The 24,999-nt window shown below is 39.5% G+C and overlaps 1 protein-coding gene across 1 annotated transcript in view; it reads right to left on the bottom strand.

Moving 5' to 3' along the window:
- lrp2b (low density lipoprotein receptor-related protein 2b) overlaps positions 1 to 19,528 on the bottom strand; it is a 44,462-nt gene extending 24,934 nt beyond the window's left edge. The window contains exons 1-37 of the mRNA XM_039616340.1: positions 19,331 to 19,528; positions 17,674 to 17,784; positions 17,379 to 17,501; positions 16,766 to 16,882; positions 16,562 to 16,672; positions 14,959 to 15,075; positions 14,735 to 14,851; positions 14,333 to 14,476; positions 13,756 to 13,872; positions 13,364 to 13,492; positions 12,990 to 13,159; positions 12,666 to 12,889; positions 12,191 to 12,397; positions 11,901 to 12,103; positions 11,489 to 11,629; positions 11,052 to 11,261; positions 10,729 to 10,921; positions 10,309 to 10,434; positions 10,058 to 10,188; positions 9,421 to 9,558; positions 8,931 to 9,209; positions 8,599 to 8,838; positions 8,362 to 8,484; positions 8,044 to 8,160; positions 7,541 to 7,918; positions 7,103 to 7,351; positions 6,800 to 7,008; positions 6,508 to 6,692; positions 6,122 to 6,350; positions 5,676 to 5,853; positions 5,072 to 5,200; positions 4,725 to 4,891; positions 4,334 to 4,477; positions 3,692 to 3,801; positions 3,032 to 3,209; positions 2,728 to 2,941; positions 77 to 313 (exon numbers count right to left, since the gene is read on the bottom strand). Of these exons, the coding sequence (XP_039472274.1) occupies positions 77 to 313; positions 2,728 to 2,941; positions 3,032 to 3,209; positions 3,692 to 3,801; positions 4,334 to 4,477; positions 4,725 to 4,891; positions 5,072 to 5,200; positions 5,676 to 5,853; positions 6,122 to 6,350; positions 6,508 to 6,692; positions 6,800 to 7,008; positions 7,103 to 7,351; positions 7,541 to 7,918; positions 8,044 to 8,160; positions 8,362 to 8,484; positions 8,599 to 8,838; positions 8,931 to 9,209; positions 9,421 to 9,558; positions 10,058 to 10,188; positions 10,309 to 10,434; positions 10,729 to 10,921; positions 11,052 to 11,261; positions 11,489 to 11,629; positions 11,901 to 12,103; positions 12,191 to 12,397; positions 12,666 to 12,889; positions 12,990 to 13,159; positions 13,364 to 13,492; positions 13,756 to 13,872; positions 14,333 to 14,476; positions 14,735 to 14,851; positions 14,959 to 15,075; positions 16,562 to 16,672; positions 16,766 to 16,882; positions 17,379 to 17,501; positions 17,674 to 17,784; positions 19,331 to 19,397 (6,262 nt within the window). The 5' untranslated portion in view covers positions 19,398 to 19,528. The remainder of the gene's footprint in view (positions 1 to 76; positions 314 to 2,727; positions 2,942 to 3,031; positions 3,210 to 3,691; positions 3,802 to 4,333; positions 4,478 to 4,724; positions 4,892 to 5,071; positions 5,201 to 5,675; positions 5,854 to 6,121; positions 6,351 to 6,507; positions 6,693 to 6,799; positions 7,009 to 7,102; positions 7,352 to 7,540; positions 7,919 to 8,043; positions 8,161 to 8,361; positions 8,485 to 8,598; positions 8,839 to 8,930; positions 9,210 to 9,420; positions 9,559 to 10,057; positions 10,189 to 10,308; positions 10,435 to 10,728; positions 10,922 to 11,051; positions 11,262 to 11,488; positions 11,630 to 11,900; positions 12,104 to 12,190; positions 12,398 to 12,665; positions 12,890 to 12,989; positions 13,160 to 13,363; positions 13,493 to 13,755; positions 13,873 to 14,332; positions 14,477 to 14,734; positions 14,852 to 14,958; positions 15,076 to 16,561; positions 16,673 to 16,765; positions 16,883 to 17,378; positions 17,502 to 17,673; positions 17,785 to 19,330) is intronic.
- Positions 19,529 to 24,999: the final 5,471 nt, after the last annotated feature.

Genomic DNA, 24,999 nt, shown 5'->3' with positions numbered 1-24,999 from the left:
ATGATTATAATCTATGCTATATAATATGAAAACAGGTTTGAACTTCATATTTCAAGACAATAAGAAGCCAACATACATCCGCCGACAGGCACCATAGCTTCAGAGTGGTCAGAGCTGTTTACGTGGAAGCCACGGATATATGAGCGGGTGGAGACAACGGCGAAAGATTCATACTCTTGGCAGCTGGAGCCATCTGGAGATGGGTGAAACCCTGTAGTGCAGGCACAGGTCTTCTTATTGTCGGGTTTGGGCAAACAGAGGTGCGGACAGCCCCCGTTGTTGGAGCTGCAGGCATTAGTGGTTCCTGCTGAGTCTGAGGTGGAAAAGACAGGGTGGTGAAGGCCAGCGTTACTGGATGCCCATATTTGACTGGAGAATAAGAATTTATACCAGATCTCCTGACATGAAAAGGGTTTGACTGATATTATACAAGTTATTTTTGTGTTGTGTCGAATCTGTGACTTTCAGCGGGAGACAATCTTTGATCGTATATACTAAGTTTGGACTTTTTTTTCTTTTAATTAAACTTGCTTCCCAATATGCTCAAATACTTGTCTTCTTCATATTCTGCGATCTATCTCAAACACAGAGGTGACGCATCCTTTGTTGTCAGGAGTCCTAGACTTTAATGCATCTTAACATAGACAAAGATATAGATGTAGACTTGATTTTATCCCACAGTGGGGAAATTCACTCGTTCCAGCAGCACAAAGAACAGGAACAAAAAGGGAATTAGAGATACAAACCGGATTCCAAAAAAGTTGGGACACTAAACAAATTGTGAATAAAAACTGAATGCAATGATGTGGAGATGGCAAATGTCAACATTTTATTCAGAACAGAACATAAATCACGGAACAAAAGTTGAAACTGAGAAAATTTATCATCTGAAGGGAAAAATATGGTGATTCAAAATGTCAGGGTGTCAACAAATCCCAAAAAAGTTGGGACAAGGCCATTTTCACCACTGTGTGGCATCTCCCCTTCTTCTTACAACACTCAACAGACGTCTGGGGACCGAGGAGACCAGTTTCTCAAGTTTAGCAATAGGAATGCTCTCCCATTCGTGTCTAATACAGGCCTCTAACTGTTCAGTCGTCTTGGGCCTTCTTTGTCGCACCTTCCTCTTTATGATGCACCAAATGTTCTCTATAGGTGAAAGATCTGGACTGCAGACTGGCCATTTCAGTACCCGGATCCTTCTCCTACGCAGCCATGATGTTGTGATTGATGCAGAATGTGGTCTGGCATTATCTTGTTGAAAAATGCAGGGTCTTCCCTGAAAGAGATGACGTCTGGATGGGAGCATATGTTGTTCTAGAACCTGAATATATTTTTCTGCATTGATGGTGCCTTTCCAGACATGCAAGCTGCCCATGCCACACGCACTCATGCAACCCCATACCATCAGAGACGCAGGCTTCTGAACTGAGCATTGATAACAACTTGGGTTGTCCTTGTCCTCTTTGGTCCGGATGACATGGTGTCCCACAGTTCCAAAAAGAACTTCGAATTGTGACTCGTCTGCCCACAGAACAGTCTTCCATTTTGCCACACTCCATTTTACATGATCCCTGGCCCAGTGAAAACGCCTGAGCTTGTGGATCTTGCTTAGAAATGGCTTCTTCTTTGCACTGTAGAGTTTCAGCTGGCAACGGCGGATGGCACAGTGGATTGTGTTCACTGACAATGGTTTCTGGAAGTATTCCTGAGCCCATTCTGTGATTTCCTTTACAGTAGCATTCCTGTTTGTGGTGCAGTGTCGTTTAAGGGCCTGGAGATCATGGGCATCCAGTATGGGTTTATGCCCTTGACCCTTACGCACAGAGATTGTTCCAGATTCTCTGAATCTTCAGATGATGTTATGCACAGTTGATGATGATAACTGCAAAGTCTTTGCAATTTTTTCGCTGGGTAACACCTTTCTGATATTGCTCCACTATCCTTCTGCGCAACATTGTGGGAATTGGTGATCCTCTACCCATCTTGGCTTCTGAGAGACACTGCCACTCTGAGAAGCTCTTTTATACCAATCATGTTGCCAATTAACCTAATTAGTGTTAATTGGTCTTCCAGCTCTTCGTTATGCTCAAATTTACTTTTTCCAGCCTCTTATTGCTACTTGTCCCAACCTTTTTGGGATTTGTTGACACCGTGAAATTTTGAATCAACATATTTTTCCTTTAAAATGATACATTTTCTCGGATTAAACTTTTGATCTGTCACCTACGTTCTATTCTGAATGGAATATTGACATTTGCCATCTCCACATCATTGCATTCAGTTTTTATTCACAATTTGTTTAGTGTCCCAACTTTTTTGGAATCCGGTTTGTATATTAGAAAAAATGAAAACTGAAAAAATTATAGATAAATAAGAGAATAGAAAAAAAGCCAAAATATAGTACTATGTACAGATGGTTGATATATACAGTGAAAGAAAAAAGTTATAGTAATTATAGTAAGTGTTGTGTATTCTACTACGCACACACAAGTGAAATCTCCCAAAATGAAAGATCATTTACTTTTTGTGAAAAACAAGAAAATGTTATGAGCAAAACACAAAAAGTTAGATTCAGAAAATGACATAAATTTACCACTACATATCCTTCCCTCATTCACTGGCTGGTATTAATTATTGTATAATCTAACCAGTCTGCATGAAAACACCAAAAACCCAAAGAACGGACACTTCTGTAGTTATTTGAAAAACACTTGATTCACATACTGTCTCTTGCATGCACTTTGAGTCCATGGAGGCCAGACATGCCGCTCCTCATCACCACCATATTGGCGCCAGTGTCCTTGTCCACCCTCTCAATGACCTCATAGTCCAGGTCAGTGTAGTAGAGGTAATTCTGGTAAATAGTCAACCCCCATGGATGGGACAGACTGCTGACCACCGTCACACGGCTTGCTCCGTCCATAGTGCCACGCTCAATCTGGGAAAACAAGAACGAACCGAAAATATTAAAGTGAGTGATCACATTTCTAGTTAAAGTCTACATATTAAACAGGTAACTTGTACTCACCACCCCTGTGCCAGCCACGCCCCAGTACAGTTTCATGGTGGAGATGTCGGCAGTGATGAACCCTATGTTAGCCATGTTGCCTGTGTAGAGGTTCACAAGGTTGCTGCCATCCATGTCAGCGCTGGCGACCTTTGGAGGAACTCCACTGTCTGACCCCTTGTCTGACCAAAATAACTTTCTGTTGAGGGAATAGTTAAATATGACAAGTGATGTGATCTCAGCGAGTCATACCGCCAACTTCTCCTCCCATTCAGTCAAAAGTCACACCTATACACATGATTTGCTGCTGGTACCACACTAATGCTGATAGGTAACAGGATGTTAAAGTCCAAAAAACTGAGATTTCTTAAATTTTACGCTAAAAAAGTTACATTAGGTTAGTTTCACTAAAATGGAAAAATATTCTAATATCATGAAATAAAAAAATCATGTAGACATTTAGTTAAATAACATCTTGGACCAAGTTCCTGTTTTAATTGGGTTATATATGTCACAGGAAGCAAACGTGAGGTGAATATGTTGTCAACATATTCACCAGCCAACTATTGTCTTCTTAATGGTAATGAGGGTGCTGTGTACTGTGTCCTTGGTATATTATCTAAATAGCGCTGATCAAGGTAATTATATGTATTTATTAATTTTTATGAACATGTGATTTACCCTCGGGCTGGATCCAGCACAATTCCAATAGGCTCTCCTACTCCCTCTGGTTTTCCATTAGAGGTGATAAGGATCTTCCTGTAATGCTCACTTCCATCAACACGGATAACCTAAGTGCGACATTGTATTTTATTTACTTCCACTAAAAAAACAAAACAAATCCCCAAATAAATAATAAAAGCAAAAAACCAAAAACCAAATCATAACCTGAGGTTAACTATAGCACAGAACAAATGTTCAGCAGTCACTTTATAAAAATTAAAATTTAATTAATTTGCTATCAAAAAGATATAAAACCTCTGAGTTAACCATGCGTAGCATTTTTAATTGTAGGTTGATGCAATAATTTGCTAAACTAAACTTCTTCAAGTAACAAAAATTTGAAAATATATCAACTATATAAATAATAATAATACAAATAAAATTAAATAATAATATACCACAAAATAGGAAAAAAAGGAAATGAGCATATTTGATTTCGGGTATTTTTGGTAGTTAAACACAACATCATGACAAAATCTGTATTTAATCTTTTTTGCCCTGGTGTTTTCTGATCTCTTCTAATTCAAGTGATTCTAGGTATGGCAGCAACTTATCAGTAGTTGATAATCAAATGATTCTGTCTCTCAAAATAACACTTACTTCAATGGTTTTGGCAGTGGGATTGGTGTAATACATTATTCGGCCTATCCAGTCGAAAGCCAGACCAGCCGGTGAGCCCATGAAAGCAGCTGGAGCAAACTGAGTTTTGTTTGTTCCATCAGTTTTCACTCTCCAAATTGAATCCTAGCATCAGAACAAAAAGAGACAATTAATTTAAAAAGAACTATTCAGAATCTGCAGGTACTATTGATGTGTACTGATCTCATTTTTCTTCTGTTTTAAACTTATTAAAATGAAATACAATTTCCTTACTAATATTATGAATGATTGTAATGAGACATCTCAATTAGAATCTATGCATGTTTCACACTCAAATTTATTGCATGTTCTAAAACTCTCTCTGCCTCTTCAGTTTAAGACCTCCACTCACAGTGCTCTGCACCCAATAGACAAACTGCTCCTGATCATCAAAGTCAATGTCCCGCCCCTGGCTGATGCCAGACACTGGGGTCATTGCATTGTTGGAAGGGTCTGTGGGATCCAGGGGAATGCCAAAAATCACAGTATCTCTAACCACCATTAAGAAGGGAGTCTCATCTAGAAATGAATGGAGAAGAACAAATAGATGCACAGTTGTAGGAGAGATTTATTTTAGCAAAACATTTATGAAATTAATAATAATGACGAGCAGTAAACTCATTACTGACACTAATTTATATTCAGCACTGTTAAATTCTGTGAACAGTGAGACAGAGAGAGGTGTAAAACCAAAATTACCTTTAACACAGGTGCGCTTGTCAGCATCCAGCTTCCAACCGGATTGACAGTGGCAGGTGTAGTACCTGGGTCTCAATGTTGACAGCAGGCACAGCTGAGTGCACAGGTGTTCGCTGCATGGGTTGATGGCTAAACACAAAAGCACAGAGTCACTTTCAGCCTTGAAATCAGATTCATCAAACTATCACACTGGTAACAATAAAGGAAAAATTTAGTGAACAAACAGATGACAAATGAAAGGAACAAGCTGAGCTGAGGATTGGCCCACCAAAAACTCCAATCTGGTCCTGCTGGATTGCTTTGGAAAATGTGATGGAGGACATAAATTTGGACTGTATTTTCATATGTTTTAGATTGTTTTTTTTCCTGATAAGGACCTCCTCCATGTCCATTCATACTACACCAAAGTAACCAAGTAATAGATAAACATTTACATGACAGAAAGTTCTTATTTATTCACTATTTACAATATAAATTTCTATTTTTATAGTGGGTTCACGTTAGAAAGAAAGGGAAAAAAGAACATTCTCTGTGAATCAGCAAAAACTTTTCTTCTCAAAGCTACAAGTATCCAAGTAAGATTTGTTTTTTATTTGAAAACTACCTGTGGGCTGTTTGATGGGATGAGCCATCACAATGCCCATGGGCTGGTAGACATTGTTCATGTGAGTAGTGATGTTGCCACCATGGAACTTGTTGGTACTCATCACCTTGCTGGTATAATGCTCTGACCAGTATATGGTGTCTTCAAAGATGGTCATACCATATGGGTGATGGAGAACCTGGTGTTAGACACACAAAGGATAAAAACTTATTGTGAACAATGACTATATTTAAAATGTAACACTCATTGTATTTGAATGGTTTTATGCCAGTATCCTCCAATAACAGACATGATAACACCCCTGGCTTTAATGCATGCGGTAAGGAGTGACACCAAATTGTCTCAGTTCTCTAAACCGTGTTGAAAAAGGATTAAAAGGGTATAAACTTTAAACAAATAGTAAATATTTCCTCCTTATAATGAAAAATAGGAAAAACTAAACTTACCACATCACTTGCCATAACCTGATATCGGTTGTTTCCATCATAGTCACAGTAGTCAATATATCTGAGATAGGCGTCTGCAAAGTAGACTCTTTGTGTGGTGTAGTCCAGGGCCAAGCCATTGGGCCAGTAGATCTTAGTGCTGACAATGACTTTTCTCATGGTTCCATCCATGCTGGCCTGCTCAATCCTGGGGTTCTGGCCCCAGTCTGACCAGAACATCAGGTTGGTACTGGCATGAATAAGAAAGACAGAGAGGTCAAAGACTTATTACTCTTTGAGTATGGTACAAAAGGGTGAAAATGTATTTATAAAGGGCCTTTGGCATTAACTATTAAATTAAACAATGTAATACCAGCATAAAATCCACATAACTTGAGTGTACTTACTGGTTACGGGGGTCCAAAGCCAATCCACGGGGGTTGGTAATATTTTTACTCAAGAGGACCTTGCGAAAACGACCATCCAGAGTGGAAACCTCAATGTTCTCCATGACAGAGTCTGTCCAATACAGATTCCGACCAACCCAGTCCACAGCAATACTCTCTGTTACCATCAGACCAGACGAGAACACCTAAAACAACAAGGACATATTGAGCACTCACAAAATTAAAGCGTTCATTTAAATGTTCAGATTATAAAGCAAGAAACTCTGTTGTTACATGTGACCATTTGCCTTACCGCTTGTTTGTCAGTGCCGTTCTGGTAGGCACTCCATATCTTTTTCTCTGTGGTATCAGCCCAGTAGATTTTGTTAGTGACACTGTCGAAGTCTACAGTCACAATGCTTGAACCGGTGATCACTGGACTCATCAGGGGTGGTCTTATGTTGACTCGGTTGGCAATGATCTGGCTACGTTTGGCAAGCAAAAGTACAGCTGCACTTGGGTCTAAAGATGGAAAAAGAGCTTGTTGGTCACTGAAAGACCTGTAGTATCTTTATACAAGTTACACAGTTCCTGTAATGTAGCGCTTGTTGCTTACTCATAGCTTTGCAGGTCCGTCCATCTGGCTCTAGGAGGTAACCATCAGAACAGTGGCACCTGAAGCTTCCTCTCTCATTGTAGCACTGCTGGCTGCAGAAACCAGGAACCAGACACTCGTTGATGTCATCGCAGGTCTTTGAGTCATTGAGGAGCTGATATCCTGGTGGACAGGTGCACTCAGCCCCAAATGGGCCTTGAACACAACCATCGCTGCAGCCCCCGTTGCTGAGTGAACAGTCATCTTCATCTACAGGAGTTAGTAATATAATGTATTAGTAATATAATGTATTTGTGTCTTAAATTCTAGTACATTTGTCTTTTTGTCTTACTTATACCAGTTTTTTAAGTAATATAAAGCAGTTTAGCTATTCTTAATTTCTTTTCTTTTTATGTCTATATAGAGATTTAAATGTTATACATAATGCATTCAACTCACTGCAGATAGGTGACTCATCTGCTCCATTGGGACAGTCCCTTTGGCCGTCGCACACCTTGTCCTGGTCGATGCACACCTCACTGATCGGGCACAGCCACTGTCCGGAGGGGCAAGTAAACGGAGGGGTGGGGCAGTTTAGTTCATCACTCATGTCCCGGCAGTCATTTTGGCCGTCACACAACCAACTCATTGGGATGCATATCTTGTTGGCGCATTGGAAGTAGTTGGAACCACAGGTGACAGGTGGGCAGGAGTTGTGTTCATCAGACCCATCCTCGCAATCTGAGTGACCATCACACTCCCACTCATCTGGTACACAGAAACCGTCGCTCTGGCACTGAAACTCATTATCGTGGCAGAGGCCTGGACCTCGGGTGGCTGGAGGTGTCAGAGAAAATAAATAAATAAATAAAACTTCAGTGACTTTCTCTGATAAATTTGAGCAGGGAGTGGAATTTCCAATCTGTAATTATACAAAACATTATTCTGTGCAGGTAACATACGGCAGCCTTGTTCATCAGAATGATCCCTGCAGTCAAACACTCCATCACACCGATAACTTGAATAGACACACTGGTCCCCACTGGCACAGGCAAACTCAAAGGAGGAACAGGAAAACTCTTAAAACACAAAGGAGACAGAAAACACAGAAAACATGAGTAAACCTTTACTGCACAACAGCAAACATATGTTCAATATGCCAACTACAATCAGTGGCTTGCAGCTTTTTGCTGCCATCAAACTAGTTGCATTAAATATACGATGTTGCTCCAGAGATCTAAAAAAATTTCTAAAACATGGATGATTTTCCAGATACGCACCACAATCTTTCTCATCAGAGCCATCCAAGCAGTCTTGGTCTCCATCACAAACATAGAAGCTACTGATGCAACGATGATCGGGACACAAGAAGTAGTTTGGAGGGCATGTGGTGATGGTTGAATCTGACAATCACAAACATAGCTCATTTATTTATTTTTTTAAACGTATGTTAATATATAATAACATAATAGCTGTATGTGCAGCAATTCAAGAAGACTTGTGAAATCTGTGCTTACTGCAGTTGTGCTCATCAGAGCCATCCCCACAGTCATTTTCACCGTCGCACACCCATACTGCGGAGATGCATCTGTTGTTGTTGCAGGTGAAGTAGCCGGATGAACAGCTGGTAGGTACACGAGTGGGACAGTTAATCTCATCGGAGCCGTCTCCGCAGTCGTCCATGCCATCACAGCGCCAACTGGCATAGATGCAGTGCTTGTTGTTGCAGGTGAAGGCGTACGGAGAGCAGGTCGCTCCTGATAAAGATAAATGAGGCGATCAGTTGGATTACTTAAAAATATCTTCTTACACTAACTCCTAAGCATATGCGTTTTTCTTTTTCATTCACCTGAATCTGTGCAGTTGGCCTCATCAGTCTGATCTATGCAGTCAACAATCCCATCACAGCGGTCAGAGTTAGGTCTGCAACGTCCTTCGTCGCACTCGAAAGAGTAGTCCCCGCAGATGTTGTCAGGTGGCGGAACGGAATCGTCCTTGATGCAGTCCCTCTGATTTGACTGAAGTTTCATCCCGTATGGACAGCCACACACTCGACCAAAGTTGGGAGTTGGAAAACAGAAGTGGCTGCAGTGTCCATTTGGCAGCATGTTACATCGGCTGTTGAAGGCTGTCAGAAAGATCACAAAGAAGTCAATAGGGTTCTGGATTGCTTTATCACTGCTCATGTGTTGTCTTGACCCAGAATTCCTTCATTGTTCTGCAATACGGAGATCATTTACTTCCTACCGCCACTCAAAAATCCAAAGTCCTGGTCCTACAGCACTAAACTGCACCTCTAAGCAACTTCCAGAATCCAGTCTTTCTTTGGATAAACTTACTGCTGTGGAGGTCAGCTGTATAGGCCTTGATATTCATGATGCCGGTGATTCCTTGTCTGACCATAATGTTCCCACCACCGTCCCTCTTCCTCATCTCGAATATAGCGCTGGTCCTTGTATCAGACACATACAGGTAGTCTACAAGATAGACATTGCTGCATTACAAGCATGTAGTTACATGTAGAAGACAAGCAAAGTAAATGCCCCTTTAAATGTTGTTAATGTGATTTGGTGGTTGTTACAAGCTGGTAGAGTGGGTCAGCTACCAACTGCAAAGTCAGTGGATCCATCCGTCCCTGTCTCCTCCAGTTATATGCCAAAGAGTGGAAATGTATGTGCACTTGGGCATAGATAAAAGCACTGTTTGATTGTGTATTTGACTGGGTAAGTGAGACTTGCAGTAGAAAGCACTTTGAATACTAAATTGAGTAGAAAAGTGCTATGTAAGTTCCAGTCCATTTACCAATTCCATATTTTTGGAAGTGGGGAATATCGAATAGATGCATACTTTAGAAGCCAGAAGGTAATCAAATAACAATAATAAGGCTAACCTGGTTTCCTTAAGAGCCGGTTTATGGTGAGTATGTTGTGTTTGTGTTTTGTGCAGTATTCTGAACGAGTGTACAGTTGAATTAACCTGTATAAATTGTCAAAGAGTAGGGCTGAGTGATCTGGCCGATGTTGGTAAATGTCTTTCTGTCACTTCCTTCAATATCAATGTGGCCAATCTGATCAAGGAGGGTATCGACCCAGTATAGCCTGTCATTCCTGTCAAAGAGAAATCCACAAAGAATTGTAGCCGAGGCGTACATTATATACTGTATATTATTCCTTAAATGGAGCCAAGCAGGTACTCCCATAACTCACATAGTTGACCACTCTACTTACATATAGTCAACAGCAAGCCCAAATGGCCATCCCAGTGTTGTGTTGACAAGAGGGACAGCATTGCTGCCATCAGTGAAGCCTCTCATTATTACTGCTGGACGATACCAGTCAGACCAGAACAAGTAGCTGTGGAGAAATGTTTGGTGAAGTAACGCAATAGATGACAGTGAATAATGACAATTATCCTGAATGTAAAGGGTGGAGGCCCATGTGATGGCTGTGGTTTAGGAAGTAATAGTGTAGAGTATTGAGTGTAGGAAAAGTTGTTTGAATAGACAGCATTTTTGTATGATCAGAAAAATCTGAATAATAAATATTCATTACCATTTATTGTATTTAATTTCCTTCCTTCCTACAAACTAAAATCTGCTCTGGCAAAGTATCTTTCAGGAGTTACTTGTGATAAATCTGATAACTCACCCAGCACTAGGATGCACTGCAATTCCCTTTGGGTTCCCTAATCCTGTCACAATGTCTCGTCTGGACTTGTCTGTGACTCTGAAGGCTACCACTGAGCTGTAGGTGCTTGTGGTCCAAAACAAAACTTTTGAGGTCCAGTCATATGCCATGGCATCAACTATCCCCACTCTGTAGCCTGTTAAAATCTGCTGAACTGAGATTGCATAAACATAATAAAGTTAGGTGAGATCACTGCGATTAAACACTGTAACTATATCAAGTGTTAGGTTATAAATCTCAGCACCCTTAGTGCCACTTTTTTTTTACCCAAGTCAAAAACTCACCACTGCCATTGAGGTTCGACTTATAGATGAGGCCCTTGGACCTGTCGTTGTAGAAAACAGCCCCCTCATTGCCGTCAAACTCCACTGCAGAGCCAGAAAAAGATGCCCCGAGCCCTGTGAGGGGGAGAGTGATGTCCTCCTGCGTGGACAGATTCAGTGGGATTCCCCGCACTGCCAGCGAGGAGGCCAGCAGCAAGTAGTCCTTCACCTCTGCACAAAAAGTGAGTGCCAGGGCTTATTACCACATAAACATGCTGTTTAAATGATATATTAACAAAGCCTTAAAATTCCCACCAGAAATGCAATTTTTAAATTGTCTGCACTTTATTATACATATCATTAACAATTTTTTAACCCAGAACAGAAACACATATATAAACACGTGTATAACTGAGTAACAGAAGGGTAAGGTAATTTTACAAATTAGATAAACTTACTGAAGCAGGACCGAAGGTCCGAATGGAGGTCATAACCATGGCGACACTTACAGCGGAAGCCCAAACCATCATTGTCGGTGCGGTGACTTAAGACACAAATTTGCTCACAGCCACCATTGTTTCTCCCACAAGGGTTCTTCACTGCATCACAAGACAGATGTTATCATTTTAGGATGTCACTCAGTGTAGTATGTAGCTCTTATAGATAACAGAATTTTCTTTTTGTGTCAAGACAAATTTGTTCACAATACAGTTGGTAGATTTTTTTAGTTGAGTAAGCAGTTCACGATATCTGGAGAAATACATTTCCATAAATTAAGAGGCATCTTGTTACATTATATTCAAGGGAAAGCAGACATTTTTAAAGTTGCTTTCCTCAGACTGGGTGTTCACTGCGACTGAATCTCCTTACCCAGCGGCTGCATGAGAGGGTGTGAGACGACAACATGGCCTGGCCGGTTTGCGGCACGATAGAGGAGGGTTGGGTTGCTGCCATTGAAGCGATTTGATCTGATCACACCCATCTTGCTCCAGTCAGTGAAGAATACGTGGTTTTCAAATAAAGCAATTCCAAAAGGATGCGGTGACTGTGTTCCACCATTGAGGACTAATTTTCTATGTGAAACAAGCACGCCTTAGAAAGAACATCAAGGAGGATACAACAGAAGGATGTCAACAATTTATTCCTAATGTAACCTTTACCTGTCCAAACCGCTGTATGTGACAGTCTCCACTGTGTCAAAGTGGCTGTCAGACCAGTAGACCCTCTGGGTGATGATATCAAGGGTAATTCCTGTTGGTGTGCCGAGCCTGCTCTTTACCAGCTCGAAACGATTGCTGCCATCCATGAAGGCACGTTCGAGCTTAGACTGCACATTGGTACCACCCATGTCTGTGAAGAACATGTAGCTACAAACCAAAAATAAATTGTAAAGGGATGTTATATGAGTTATATGAGCTAAACTCAGGTGAACTCAAAGACTCTCAGTAATCAAATCTTTTACACTCAAATTATCTTTAACTCACAAAATTATGATGTTTATAAAACTTTTTTTTTCCTGACACTGAATTTGTAGATGAAAAAATTGCCAGTAATTCAAAAACCAATGCCCAAACCTAAACTCATAATTCAATCTTTTTGTGATTATAAAACCGCACGTCATTTATTTAAACTCACCCTACTGTTGGGTCCAGGGCGAGGCCATGAGGAGTCCGCAGGTTTTCAGCCACCAGCGTCACTCGATTTCCTCCATCAAAGTCACACACATCAATGCGCTCCACCCTGGCCTCCAGTACGTAAAGTTTGAGGTTGATCCAGTCTACTGCAATATTCTGGACGCTGTGAACCGAATTAGTCAGAATTGCCTTAATGTCTCCTCCGTAATAGTTGGCGGAATAAACCTGGCAAAAGAATTTCAGAGTTTTGGATTAATGTTTGTTTTATAAAAAATAACAATAAAACAAAATTAAGAACTTCATCAGACATTAAAGTCAAACTGACTTTTTTGGTATAAGTATCACTCCAGAAGACTTTGTCATTGTGCCAGCTGTAGTCGACTGCCACTGCTAAACCTTTGCCCTGGGATGGCACCAGAATCCTGACAATGCGCCCGTGTAGATCGGCTATCATCACATCACCCCCATTGGTGAAAATTAGCTGTGGCAACCCAGCTGAAAAACACAAATAACAGACACTAGAAAATTGAACATTTGCAACATTTGCAGAATTGCAAACAAAATATGAGGAAAAGAATGATATTTGAAGATCATTCTCACTCACTTATTCTCATGTCTTTTTAATTTAATGATTTCAGTCTCATCTTTTAAACACCAAAATTAAACACAGGTACCATGACATGTGCGCACTCTCTGTACCTGACACATTGGCTCTGCAAACATGACCTTGCTCCAAGACGTATCCATCAGCACAGCTGCAGTGGTGTGTGCCAGGGCGATCCTCACACAGCTGGTCACAGATGCCCCAGATCTGACAGTCATTATAGTCTAGGCAATAGAACAAACAGCCATGTTTTGGATGTATAATCTGAGGGACATTATAGTAAGAGTCTATACAAATGATTTGCAGCTAGAACACACTGAAATTACACAGTTTATGCTTCCTCAAAGCTCTTTGCTTTTTCCAGATAGGACGCAAAACACGAGTTCCTAAAACTGTGTGTGCTGTCGATGTCTGATTCCATTTTTAACACTGCCACACATAGAGATTATGTTTTTAGGGAAAAAAATACATATAAAAAAGCACTCACCTACACATGACCGACTGTCATTGGCTACAATGAAGCCATCAGGGCAGTAGCATGCACCACCCTGAGGAGATGGGTGGCAGTAGAACTCACAGCTCAAGGCTGCGCACCTTTCCAGGCCTGTGAGTAAACATCACACAAATTAACATCATGGACAAATGTAGACAACGGTTAAAAGTGTAAAATTAATCCTATTCTAAGAAGCCTGGATGCCAGGACATTATTGGTATCGTAATAAGCTTTATAGGCCTGAAAATGACCTGCAAAAAGTTAATATTAAACCAAGTGTGTGTTAAGGCAGTGATAAGGAATGCAAAAGTTATGATTATAGTATCTGAGCAGCTGACATCTGGTAAACATTTGTGATTACTCGACACTATATCTAAAGCCCTTACACCCAAATTTACCAAATCACGGTTCTGAAAACGTGAGACATTCTACACTCGACAAGATCTCGATCACTTCAGTTCCTTCAGATTCATCTCATTTGTTTGTTTTTTAGATTATAAAGGCAGGTGTGACATGATATTAACATAAATGGTAGAATTCTTAGTGCGAGACTTGTACACGTGAGGCTTACCACAGGTTTGCTGTGCAGTGGTGTTGGTCTCATCTGTGCCTCCAGGACAGTCAGGCTTGTCATCACACACGTTTCCCACTGGTATGCACATAGTCGAGCCTGGGCATCCCCACTCACCGGGGTAACAGTCTCTGGAGTTACTATCTGAAAAACATTGAAAGACGTATAATTATATTAAAAATATGCAAACAGTTTTTCATGTTGTTCCGAGGAAAAAATCTTTTTGATTTGTTATGATGGTATAATTTGAGCTTCTTGAAGAGTGATTTCAAAACTCAGTGAACCTTCGAATACTTATAATAGTTAAACTAATCTTGACATTTTCATGACCTTTCTCTAAAATTATTTTATTAAAGGTCATAAACAATGTCACAGATCAGTAAATCAATCAGGTTTTCTCACCACATCCTCTCTCATCACTGTAGTCCCCACAGTCATTGAACTTGTCACACACCCACTGCTGAGGAATGCAACGGCCACTGGCGCAAGTGAACTGGTTGCCACTGCAGCTCTGGTAATCTAAAAAACCAGTAAGTTAAATGGCAGCGTGTGCTTACTGAACATAATTTATAATTTAAAAGAGCCTCATAATTAGCTAGTGTGTGTTCAGTCTCATTCACCCTTACCACAGTTTAGCTCATCACTGTCATCCCCACAGTCATCCCAGTGGTCACAAACTAATGACATCGGGATACAGAAGCCATTTGCACATTGGAACTGGTGGATGGAGCAATGCTGAGTTGCTGAAAATAAAACAGAGACTGGATTTACAAGAGGTCCAGCAATATGTTAATTATTAAAATGAGTTATGACTCACAAAACTAAAGTAACAAGTGAATAGATCTCAATTTGGGTTCATCAAAATCACGAGGAGTCCAGACTGATAAAGATCCAGAGGTACAAAGGTTGAGGCTTTACTGCTCTCTGGCACCATAGACTGCTAAACTATAATAATGCATAGCTGGGCTATCATTACCTGTAAACGAAATAAAATTAAAATACTTTGTAGCCATTATGCAGAATAAAACTGGCTAATTAGGAGTTAAGCATAGCTATCGAAATGTATTATATAAAAATAATAAAAATTAACTTTAAAAACTTTTTGGTTGCTTTACAACACGACAACTGTTTTGTGAATATGTTCTTTAAGCAACTGGGATTAAAACATTCTGCAGTGTTGCTGCACAACATCATTTCATGCATCATCTTAACACCCCATGCAGGACCTACCATCAGAGGCCAAAGAAATATGGCGTCTGGAAATGGCTTTGTGTTACTTTTATACAACAAGAGAACACTAATAAAATTTAAGTAATAGCATATTTTAAAAATATAATTAATAGAAAAAGTATAAATATACATAAATTTATTAGAATTTTAGTTAAATTAGACACAGAAGAGACTACAGAAGCTTGTTTCTGCTACTGAAGAATTTTTTTTTTGCCATCCATGAGGCCCAACATCAGGTTGGTATCTCAAGTATCTTGAAATTTTGAGTTCATTATGTAGAAAGTTTGACTTGCTTACAATTAACTTGAAGTTTTGGGATATTTAGTGAGTCAAATTTTTGAGAAATGGAACTCGAAATTTTGGCTTAGCTGTGCTCGGCACTTTTAAGCAAGTAAAGGTAAGGTAGGTAAGAAAAGTGTTGAATTTTAAAAGTGCAGAGAAGACAATGGAAGCTAGTTTCCACAACTGAAAAATGTTTTTCTCCTGTTGGTGAGTTCATATTTCAGATTGGTATCTTAAAATTCTGACTCACTAACTCAGAATTTCAAGTTGTGTATCTCAAAAGTTCAAGTTACATATCGCAAAGTTTGGATTGACATAGTAGGTGGAAATTTTGAGTTCGGTATGTTGAAAGACTGACTTACTCAGATATAACTTGAAATTTTGAGATAAGAAACTCATTTTTTCCCTTCTTTGTTGGAAAATAAGCTTTCGTACAAAAGAAACAACAATGAAATTTCTATTAACAAATCTCTCCAGCGGCTTTTTTAAGGGCTACAGTTTATTTTCATGTACCAAAATAAGAGTATGATTTTGCATACATGTCTTGATTCATGCTCAATCATCCAGGTAAGGCAATCCCAGAAAGCGGATTCTCTTCATCTCCATGCAGCGTTTTCACTTTGGGATTTTGTGTACAGTTTATATTTTGGTCTGATATCTTGCAGTAGCTCCAAATGCAAGTTGAAAACAAGAAGAGTAGAAGCGTTATCTACTCACTGCAGTTGAATTCATCAGAGCCATCTCTGCAGTCTTCTAGCCCATTGCAGTGCTGTGAGTTGTTGTAACAGGCCCCGTTGGCACAGGTCTTCTCAGGGCATTGTGGATAGTCTGCAAACAACAAGTAGGTCCTCCATTAGAATTAGAATACTATCATCTAGTAAAGTTACCATGGCCAGTTACATCTAGATCTAAAACTCTTACTGCAGTTATTCTCATCAGAGTTGTCCACGCAGTCCTTTATGTGGTCACATCTGTACTTGCTGGGGATGCACTGGCCCTCCCGGCAGGTGAACTGGTTTGGGCTGCAGGTCCGTCCGCCTGAACCAAAAACATGAAGCTAGGTTTGTTTCAAAAAGCCACTTTGTGGGAGAATTAGACTTGTAACAAGGAGCGTAATGTGATTATAGAACTGCTTCCTGGTTCAATAAGTCTTTGCCACACTGAAAGCCAAATACAGACTTTACACAAGAAATAGTTCATAAGGTTATAACGGTTTTGTGTTATGAATAAAACACAGTGTTAACTTTAAATTCATGAATACTGGAAGACTAAAGTTTTAAAATTAGATACTTACAATGCTTAGTGAGGTGAGATTGCTTTTTTTAACAGATCATTTACAGAATTAACTTTTATTCATTTTGTTTAGCTTCTGTTCCTTTTGAAATTATGAAGAATACCTTTAGAGGCAACCGAGTTTGACTCTTCATTACTTCATTACAAGCAGACATTTTTGTTGTCGGTTTTCAGGACAAACAAAAGTGTTTGTTCATTTCTCTGTTCTTTGACACCATGTTCAAGCATTCATTCTGCATACCGCAGGTTCTTTGCTCATCTGAGCCGTCGATGCAGTCCTCCTCCCCATCGCAGACGAATCCCGATGGGATGCATTCACCGCTTGTCACACATTTAAATTCCTGTGAGGTGCACGATGGAGGTGCTGCAACAAAAGGAGCAAAACAGTTGTTTAGGATACAAAAGAAATGTAAGTCATACAGTTTATGCTTGGCTTCACATTTCTTCTCTGTGTTTACATTTACAAGAGCACATGTACCAACTTAAGTCTGACTTCTTAAAAGGATATTTTTTCTGTGATTGTTTGCGATGCTTACGGCAGTTCAGCTCATCTGAATCATCTGCGCAGTCTTTCGTTCCATCACACCTCCAGCCTATGTTGATGCATTGTCCATTGTTGCACTGAAACTGATCACTTCCACAACTTCCTGTAGAGAGACAAAATATCTTTCTTTCTTTTTTTTTTAAATAGCCAGCATGTGTGCTTCACATGCACAGATTTGGTTAGAAATCATTTACAAAATATACATATAAAAAAAATAGATGGAAATCAGGCAGTTAGCTGATATTTAATTGCTTAAAGCCCACGTTTAAGTAAGATCAACATGTTTTATAGTTTTCTTCACAAATGAGTTACTATGTTTATGAGAGCTACTTCCTCCATGTGCAGCTTCTGAACTTTAAACATGTGAGTCGGCGTTTTAAAGATAACTAATTAACACCTCAGCAGTCCAACTTATGACCCAGGAGATTAAGAGACCATCATTTTAAACTCATAATCGAACTTTAATTTAGCACAACGTTAACAATTTAGCAGAAAAGCTAGCTATTTTAATTCTGCTTCGTTTTTTAAATGAAATTTGTGTTTAATCATTTAGTTCTGATTGCAGTTTGGTTTTAGTTAAGAATAGGTTTGCTCTGTTGTTGTTTAAAAATGTTAAAATTTATTAGATCACCCTGAATCACTTCGCTCTTAGACTGAAGGCTTACTTGTTGTTCCCAGAGTATTTAAAAGTGGAATGGGAGGCAGAGCCTTCAGTTTTCAGGCCCCTCTTCTGTGGAACCAGCTTTCTGTTTGGATTTGACAGACAGATAACCTCTCTACTTTCAAGATTAGGGTTAAAACTTTCCTGTTTGATAAAGCATAAAGTTAAAGCTGGATCAGGTGACTGTGAATTCTCCCTTAGTTGTGCTGCAGTAGGTGTAGGCTGCTCGGGGCTTCCCATGATGCACAGTGTATTTCTTCTTCAGTCACCTTTCTCACTCAGTGTGTGTTTATACACCTCTCTGCATTTAACTATTTGTTATTATTAATCTGTGGCTCTCTTCCTCCCCTCAGCCCAACAGGTTGCAGTAGATGGCCATCCTTCCCTGAGCCTGGTTCTCCCAGAGGTTTCTTCCTGTTAAAAGAGAGTTTTTCTTTTCCACCAACACCAAACCTCTTGCTCATAATGATATGATTTTGCCACATCTCCATTGTTGTGAGTTTCTTTTGTTTTCTTTGTATTAATATGAGGTCTTAATCTCATGATATAAAGCGCCTTGAGGCAACTGTTTTTGTGATTTGGTGATTTATAAATAAATAGGAACTGAAGTTATTAGACTGGATTAGACCACACTGCTAAAAATTAAAACCAAAAACATACAGTAGTTTTTAAAAGATATTATTTTATTTTTGTAAGTACACAACATGTTTTCAGATTTTTAGAAATGTACTTTTTGTTTATGTTCAGTTAACTGAGATTTTTTACATCAAATTATAGCATTTATTTTAGGTAGTGGTTAAAAGTATTAACTTGTTTTGGATTTTAGAACTTAAATCACTTACAGAAATTCTACAGCAGTAGTTCTACTGTTTTGGTGAAAAAAATCACTGGTATTGAACAAAAACATCAATTATTTCCCCTTTCATTTCACTGCCGGTGTATTATTTACTTAAAGTGTGCTTTCTTGAAATGAAGAGTGTACACCTACCTTGAACAAGTTTAAATCCCTGGAACAGCAGCAAAAGAATTAGAAGATGAAGACCTTTAAGATCCATAATTTAAAGCTCTGTTTTCTTTTGAAGTGATCTTGTCTTCCTCAGGTCTGGCATTAGTTTGAGAAAGTATGTACGCTCATGTTAAATCTGTGACCTCACTCTCCCAAAGGAGAATGACTTCAGGAAGGAGATGTATGGCTCAGACCAACCAGGGAAGAAGTGATCTGAGATGGAGTTATACGGCTTTTTATGGCCTGCTGTTTTACATAAACTTCATCTAAGATTAACTTTTAATTGTTGGAATGTTGTCTACATCAGCAAGAAAAAGTAACTTGTCATATTTGTGTAAGATTATCAAAAAAACCAAATGGTTAACTAAGTTGAAGCATGGATTATCGGATCCTTTTAAGTAGCTGGAAGTAGTTATTTTTGTTTATTTCTGTATAAAACATCAGGAATTTGTACATTTTAAATTCTGTTGGAAATGTAATGACTATGATTGCGGCATGGTTGATGCTGCCAGGCAGGTTCAAATTAGTATTTCAGAAACTGCTGATCTACTGGGATTTTTTACAAAGCTCTAAAAAAAGAGAAAATACCCAGTGAGCAGCAGTTCTCTGGGTCAGAATGTCTTAGAGGAGGAGAGGAGAATGACCAGACTGCTTTGAGCTGATAGGAAGGTAAAAGTAACTTCAACTGTACCTTAAAGCAAACTGGCTTTTGGAGCAGAACACCACACCGGGTGCCATTCCAGTCAGCTTAGAGCAGGAAAATAAAGATTGTCTGATCAATCTTGACTTATGCTGTGACATTCAGATGGTAAGGTCAGAATTTGGCATAAACAACATGAAAACATGGATCCATCATACCTTTATGACCACAGTGTACCCAGCTACTGATGGCTGCTTCCAGCAGGATGAGGCACCACCTCATGAAGCTCATATCAGCTCAGATTGGTTTCTTGAACATGGCTCAAATAAGCTCCACAGTCACCAGAGCTCAGTACAATAGATCATGTTTGGGATGTGGTGGAATGGGCGAGACACATCATGGAGGTGAAAGCAACAAATCTGCACCAACTGTGTGATACTGTCATGTCAATATGGACCCATATCTCTTAGGAATTTTTCTAACACCCTGTTGAATCTACACTACTGGTCAAAAGTTTAGGACCACCCTAATTTTTCCAGTTTTGTATTCAAAAATATGTAGTTTAATGTCTCATTGCACTCTGAAATGAAAGCATAATACAAATAAGCAATTGGAGTTAAAAAAGAAATCATGGAATCAATTTATAGACCAAAGCATTTTCTAAACCTTTGACTCATCAAAGTAGCCACCTTTGGCACATATAATAGCTGAACACACCTGTGGCATTCTTTCTACAGTAGAAATCAAATATTCTTCAGAAAGTTTTTCCCATATCTGTTGGAGCTGTTCCCATAAATGTGTGGCACTTATAGGTTGCTTTGCTTCCACTCTTCTGTCCAGTTCATCCCAAACCAGCTCTATGGGGTTCAAGTCTGGAGACTGTGCTGCCCACTCCATGTTTCCAAGCTTACTATCTTGTTCTTTTTTCCTGAGGTAGTTCTGGCATAGCTTGGACTTATGTTTTGGGTCATTATCTTGCTTTCGGATGAACCATTGACCTACTGGGCAATACCAGAGGGTACAGCATGGCACTGCAGAATGCTGTGGTAACTGTTTTGATTCAGGGTGCCTCTCGCTCTGTACAAGTCACTGACCCTGGATCCAGCAAAAAAGGCCCCAGACCATCACACTTCCTCCTTCATGTTTGACAGTTGATGCCACACACTGTGGAACCATCGTTTCGCCTACTCGACGGCATACACAATCCTGCATGATGAACCAAGATTTTAAATTTTGATTCATCAGTCCATAATACCTTCTTCCCACCTTCAGTAGTCCAGTGGCGGTGTTTCATGCCCCAGGCAAGCCTCTTTGTCTTATTCTGACGTCTTAGCTTTTTTGCTGAAACTGAGACTTGCTTACTATGACCACTATTAAGCTGTGCTTAAAGCTGTTGTCTTTAAGCACATAGGTGGCAGACAAGCTGTTGTCTGCCACCTATCATGCAAGCTGTTAACTCTCAGAAACTTGTCCTTTGATTCAGTTGTGGCGTTGGGTCTGTCAGACCTCTTCCTATCAGAGTTTGCCCCAGTTTCTGAGTGCCTTTTGATGGTGAAGGAAACTGTACTCACTGAAACCTTGACTTTCTTTGTAACTTCTCTTTAGGAAATACCTACATTTTTAAGTGTTATGATAGTTGGTCTCTCTTCCATCGTTAGTTGCCTTTTTCACACCGTTTTTGTAGCAGCACAGTACTTTCTGCAGGACAATACTGTTCAACTGATGCTCACGAGGGTATGCTACCACAGTGTGTTCCAACACTGCTTTTATGCAGGCAGAGAGGATGTAAGTAATCCAGAAAATTTGAAACAACTGTAGGAATTAGTAGCACCAGCTTTCAAGGCTTGATCAACCTCCATTGGTGCAGAACAGCTTTAAATTGTTAACCCATTTTGTGTTCCCTGAAAAAGGCCTTTTTGTATAATTCTAAAATCTACATGTTTTTTCAGTTTTGGGAAACCTTACCTTTTTTTTAACCTCTGGCAGTTCACCACTTACCTTTGTACCATTTCCAGCCATTCACTGGACTTGAACAACTTGAATTGCAATAAATAACTTGAAAAATTGGGGTGTTGTAAAACTTTTGACCAGTAGTGTATGCCACAAAGAATGGAGGAAAATGGGATTCAGCTTTTTACTACCAAGATCTACTTAGTAAAGTGTTTATAAAGGTATGTAAAAAAATGTGACTTGCATGAGTATTAATCATACAACATCACACAACATGGAACAGTATTAATCATGCTGTTGCATCTTGACAGTTACTAGTAGTACTTTTTGCACTATTGAATATTGTCAGCAATTTGCGCACAAAACAAGCTTATGTAACAATTTTTCACACAGATGGGTATTTCATGCCCCTGAATCCCCCTTCATGATGTACTCATGGATGTTTGTTGCCTCATCCTGGATCATAGTTCTGACATTCACTAGTCCTCAGCCTCCTTCCTTCTGCTTGGCGTACACTCTCAGGGTGAAACCCTCCGTGCATGGTGAGGAACTTCCTTGTCTTGATATCAGTGGCTTCTATCTCCTCCTTTGACCAGCCAATTATCCAACAGCGTATCTGAACACTGGCAAGGCGTAGGTGTTGATTGCCCAGATTTTGTTCTTCACATTCAGAATAAAATGAATGTGAGGCAAATCTCAGGATTTGCCTTACCTTGTGTGCTTTTATATTGTTACACAAATAGGACTGACCAAAAACCATTGGGCTGTTGTCCTTGACTAACGCCCTTCTACCCCAAATGTTCACACTGGCTGGACAGCCAGCTCTAGGAAAAGACCAGGGGATTCCAAACTACTTCCATTTACACATGTTGGAGGCAACTGTGCTCCCTGGGACCTTCAATGCTGCAATATTTCTTTTCTGTACCCTTCCCCAAATCTCTGCCTCAGTACGATTCTGTCTCAGATGTCTGCAGACATTTCCTTGGACCTAATGGCTTGCTTTGTGTTCTGATCTGCATTGTCAACTATTTGACCTTATATATGTACCTTTCCAAATCATGTCGAATCAACTGAATTTACCAGCTGTAGAAACATCAAGTTCTGAATTTCTGCAAGACAAATGATGTGTTTCTTAATTTCCAGTCTCTGAAGTTTGAAGTCATGTGGTTTTTTCATTGGTACATCTGCTGTGCGTAAAGTTCCTGGTATTCTTTTGTTGCACGTTGCTTTTATAAATTATATTATAAATTATATTACAGTGCTTTTTGTTATACTGTCAATCTTGGACACCTCAGACTCTCAGTACAGCCGCAGAAATTCTGATTCTACAGTGGTTGGATGTATTAGTTATGGGCAGGAGGAGAAGTCCACATCACTAGTGGGTGATTTTGTGGAGTGGTCTGGGGGCAATTATCTTCTTTTGAGTGTGAATAAGATCATCTTCAAAAGGAAGAGAGTAGCAACATGACCCATGTTATGATGATTTCTGATATGAGGTTCAGTTCTACGGTGGTGATCGGCGCGTGTGCACAGGTCAAGTGCCACTATGACCCTCCCGAAAATGACAAGGCCAGGGGATGATCGTTCAGCTCTTTAATGGCAGATTTAGTGTGGGTGTGGGTATGTGTGTGTGGTTCTACAAAACAGAATGAACAAACAGAACACAAATTACAATCAAATATAGACAACAATAATCACTATATAACATATTACAGCCACATACTTGTGTTATAGGCCTTACTACTAAGCTGGCGGCCTGTACTTATAGTCTGAACCATATTTGGAAACAAAGAAAATAAAAATCTTTCTATCACTTAACTCTTGTGCCCCACTCACTTATGATGCTAAATAAAGAGGGCAAATACACATAATAAATCACCAACTCAAAACTGAACTCAGTTTGGCCAAGGCAAACTTAGCTTAGCTTAACATAGCGATAACTTGGCTTAGAGAAAATGTACAAACAGAAGATGTCCAGGGCGATAAAACATACAGGCTATCCTTCTTACACAAGAAATATCCTGTAACTCCAGTCCTGCCTTCAGAACAACCCATGTACACGCTGGATGAAGATATTGATGTGGTAGAGGAATACAAGTATCTGGGCTTCTATATCAACAACAGGCTAAACTCGAATACTAAGACAGGGAAAAGGCTAAATTTCCACAGGAAGCAGAGATTTCTTAGTATGTGCAGCAAAAATTATGGAGATTTTCAATCAGTCAGTTATGGTGAGTGGTGTGTACAACTTCTGCTAGGAGCTGGTGACACCAACACACTGTGATTGGCTGCAAACTGGACACTTTTGAAACTGTGGTTGAGAAAATTAACACGGATAATCCTAACCAGCCCAGTGTTTACAGGATATTGAATAAAGTGTTTCTTATTCCTTTTCTTATCATCAACTGACGACATGCCTGGAAAGGAAAGCTGACATCTTGTGGATGAACAAAGCATGACACTTCTTTACTTCCTGAGTCGCATGGATGCTTCAAAAATGTTTGTCAGAAAACTCTGGTGCCCTCCAGTGGTGAGAAAAAGAAACAAAAAAACAATGACAATTCTTACAAAAAGATTATAAATTCAGCCAAAGGATTGTGTGTGCAATTGTGCTTTATCTGTGTGTAAATTAAATAAAAAGACATTAAAATTATTAAACTTTTCCAATATCATCCATGCTATAAAAAGAGTCAGATGTTTCTTCTCAGCAGAATCACTGAAGAAACACCTTCATTTCAAAATCAGGTTAGTGTATTTAGCTACTGTATAATGTATAAACTAAACTAAACTAAACACTAATATACTTATATTTATTATATGAGTGATAATAAAAAGACACAACACAAAAATGGTAAAATAAATATATACTCTGTATATACAAAACAGGAAATCATCCCCAGGTGCTGGATTGGTGGCTGCAAACTGCTTCACAGAATGAATGGGTTAAATACAGAGAGTAATTTCCCTACAGGGGATTAATAAAGTATACATTAGTATTATTATTATTATTTCTCCCTTCACCACTGTGGACAGTCTATTCTTTAGGCTCAGAGCTTGAAGG

Source organism: Oreochromis aureus, linkage group 8 (genome assembly GCF_013358895.1).
Source record: "Oreochromis aureus strain Israel breed Guangdong linkage group 8, ZZ_aureus, whole genome shotgun sequence".
Lineage (NCBI taxonomy): Eukaryota > Metazoa > Chordata > Actinopteri > Cichliformes > Cichlidae > Oreochromis > Oreochromis aureus.
This window is presented reverse-complemented; position numbering and strand designations above follow the sequence as displayed.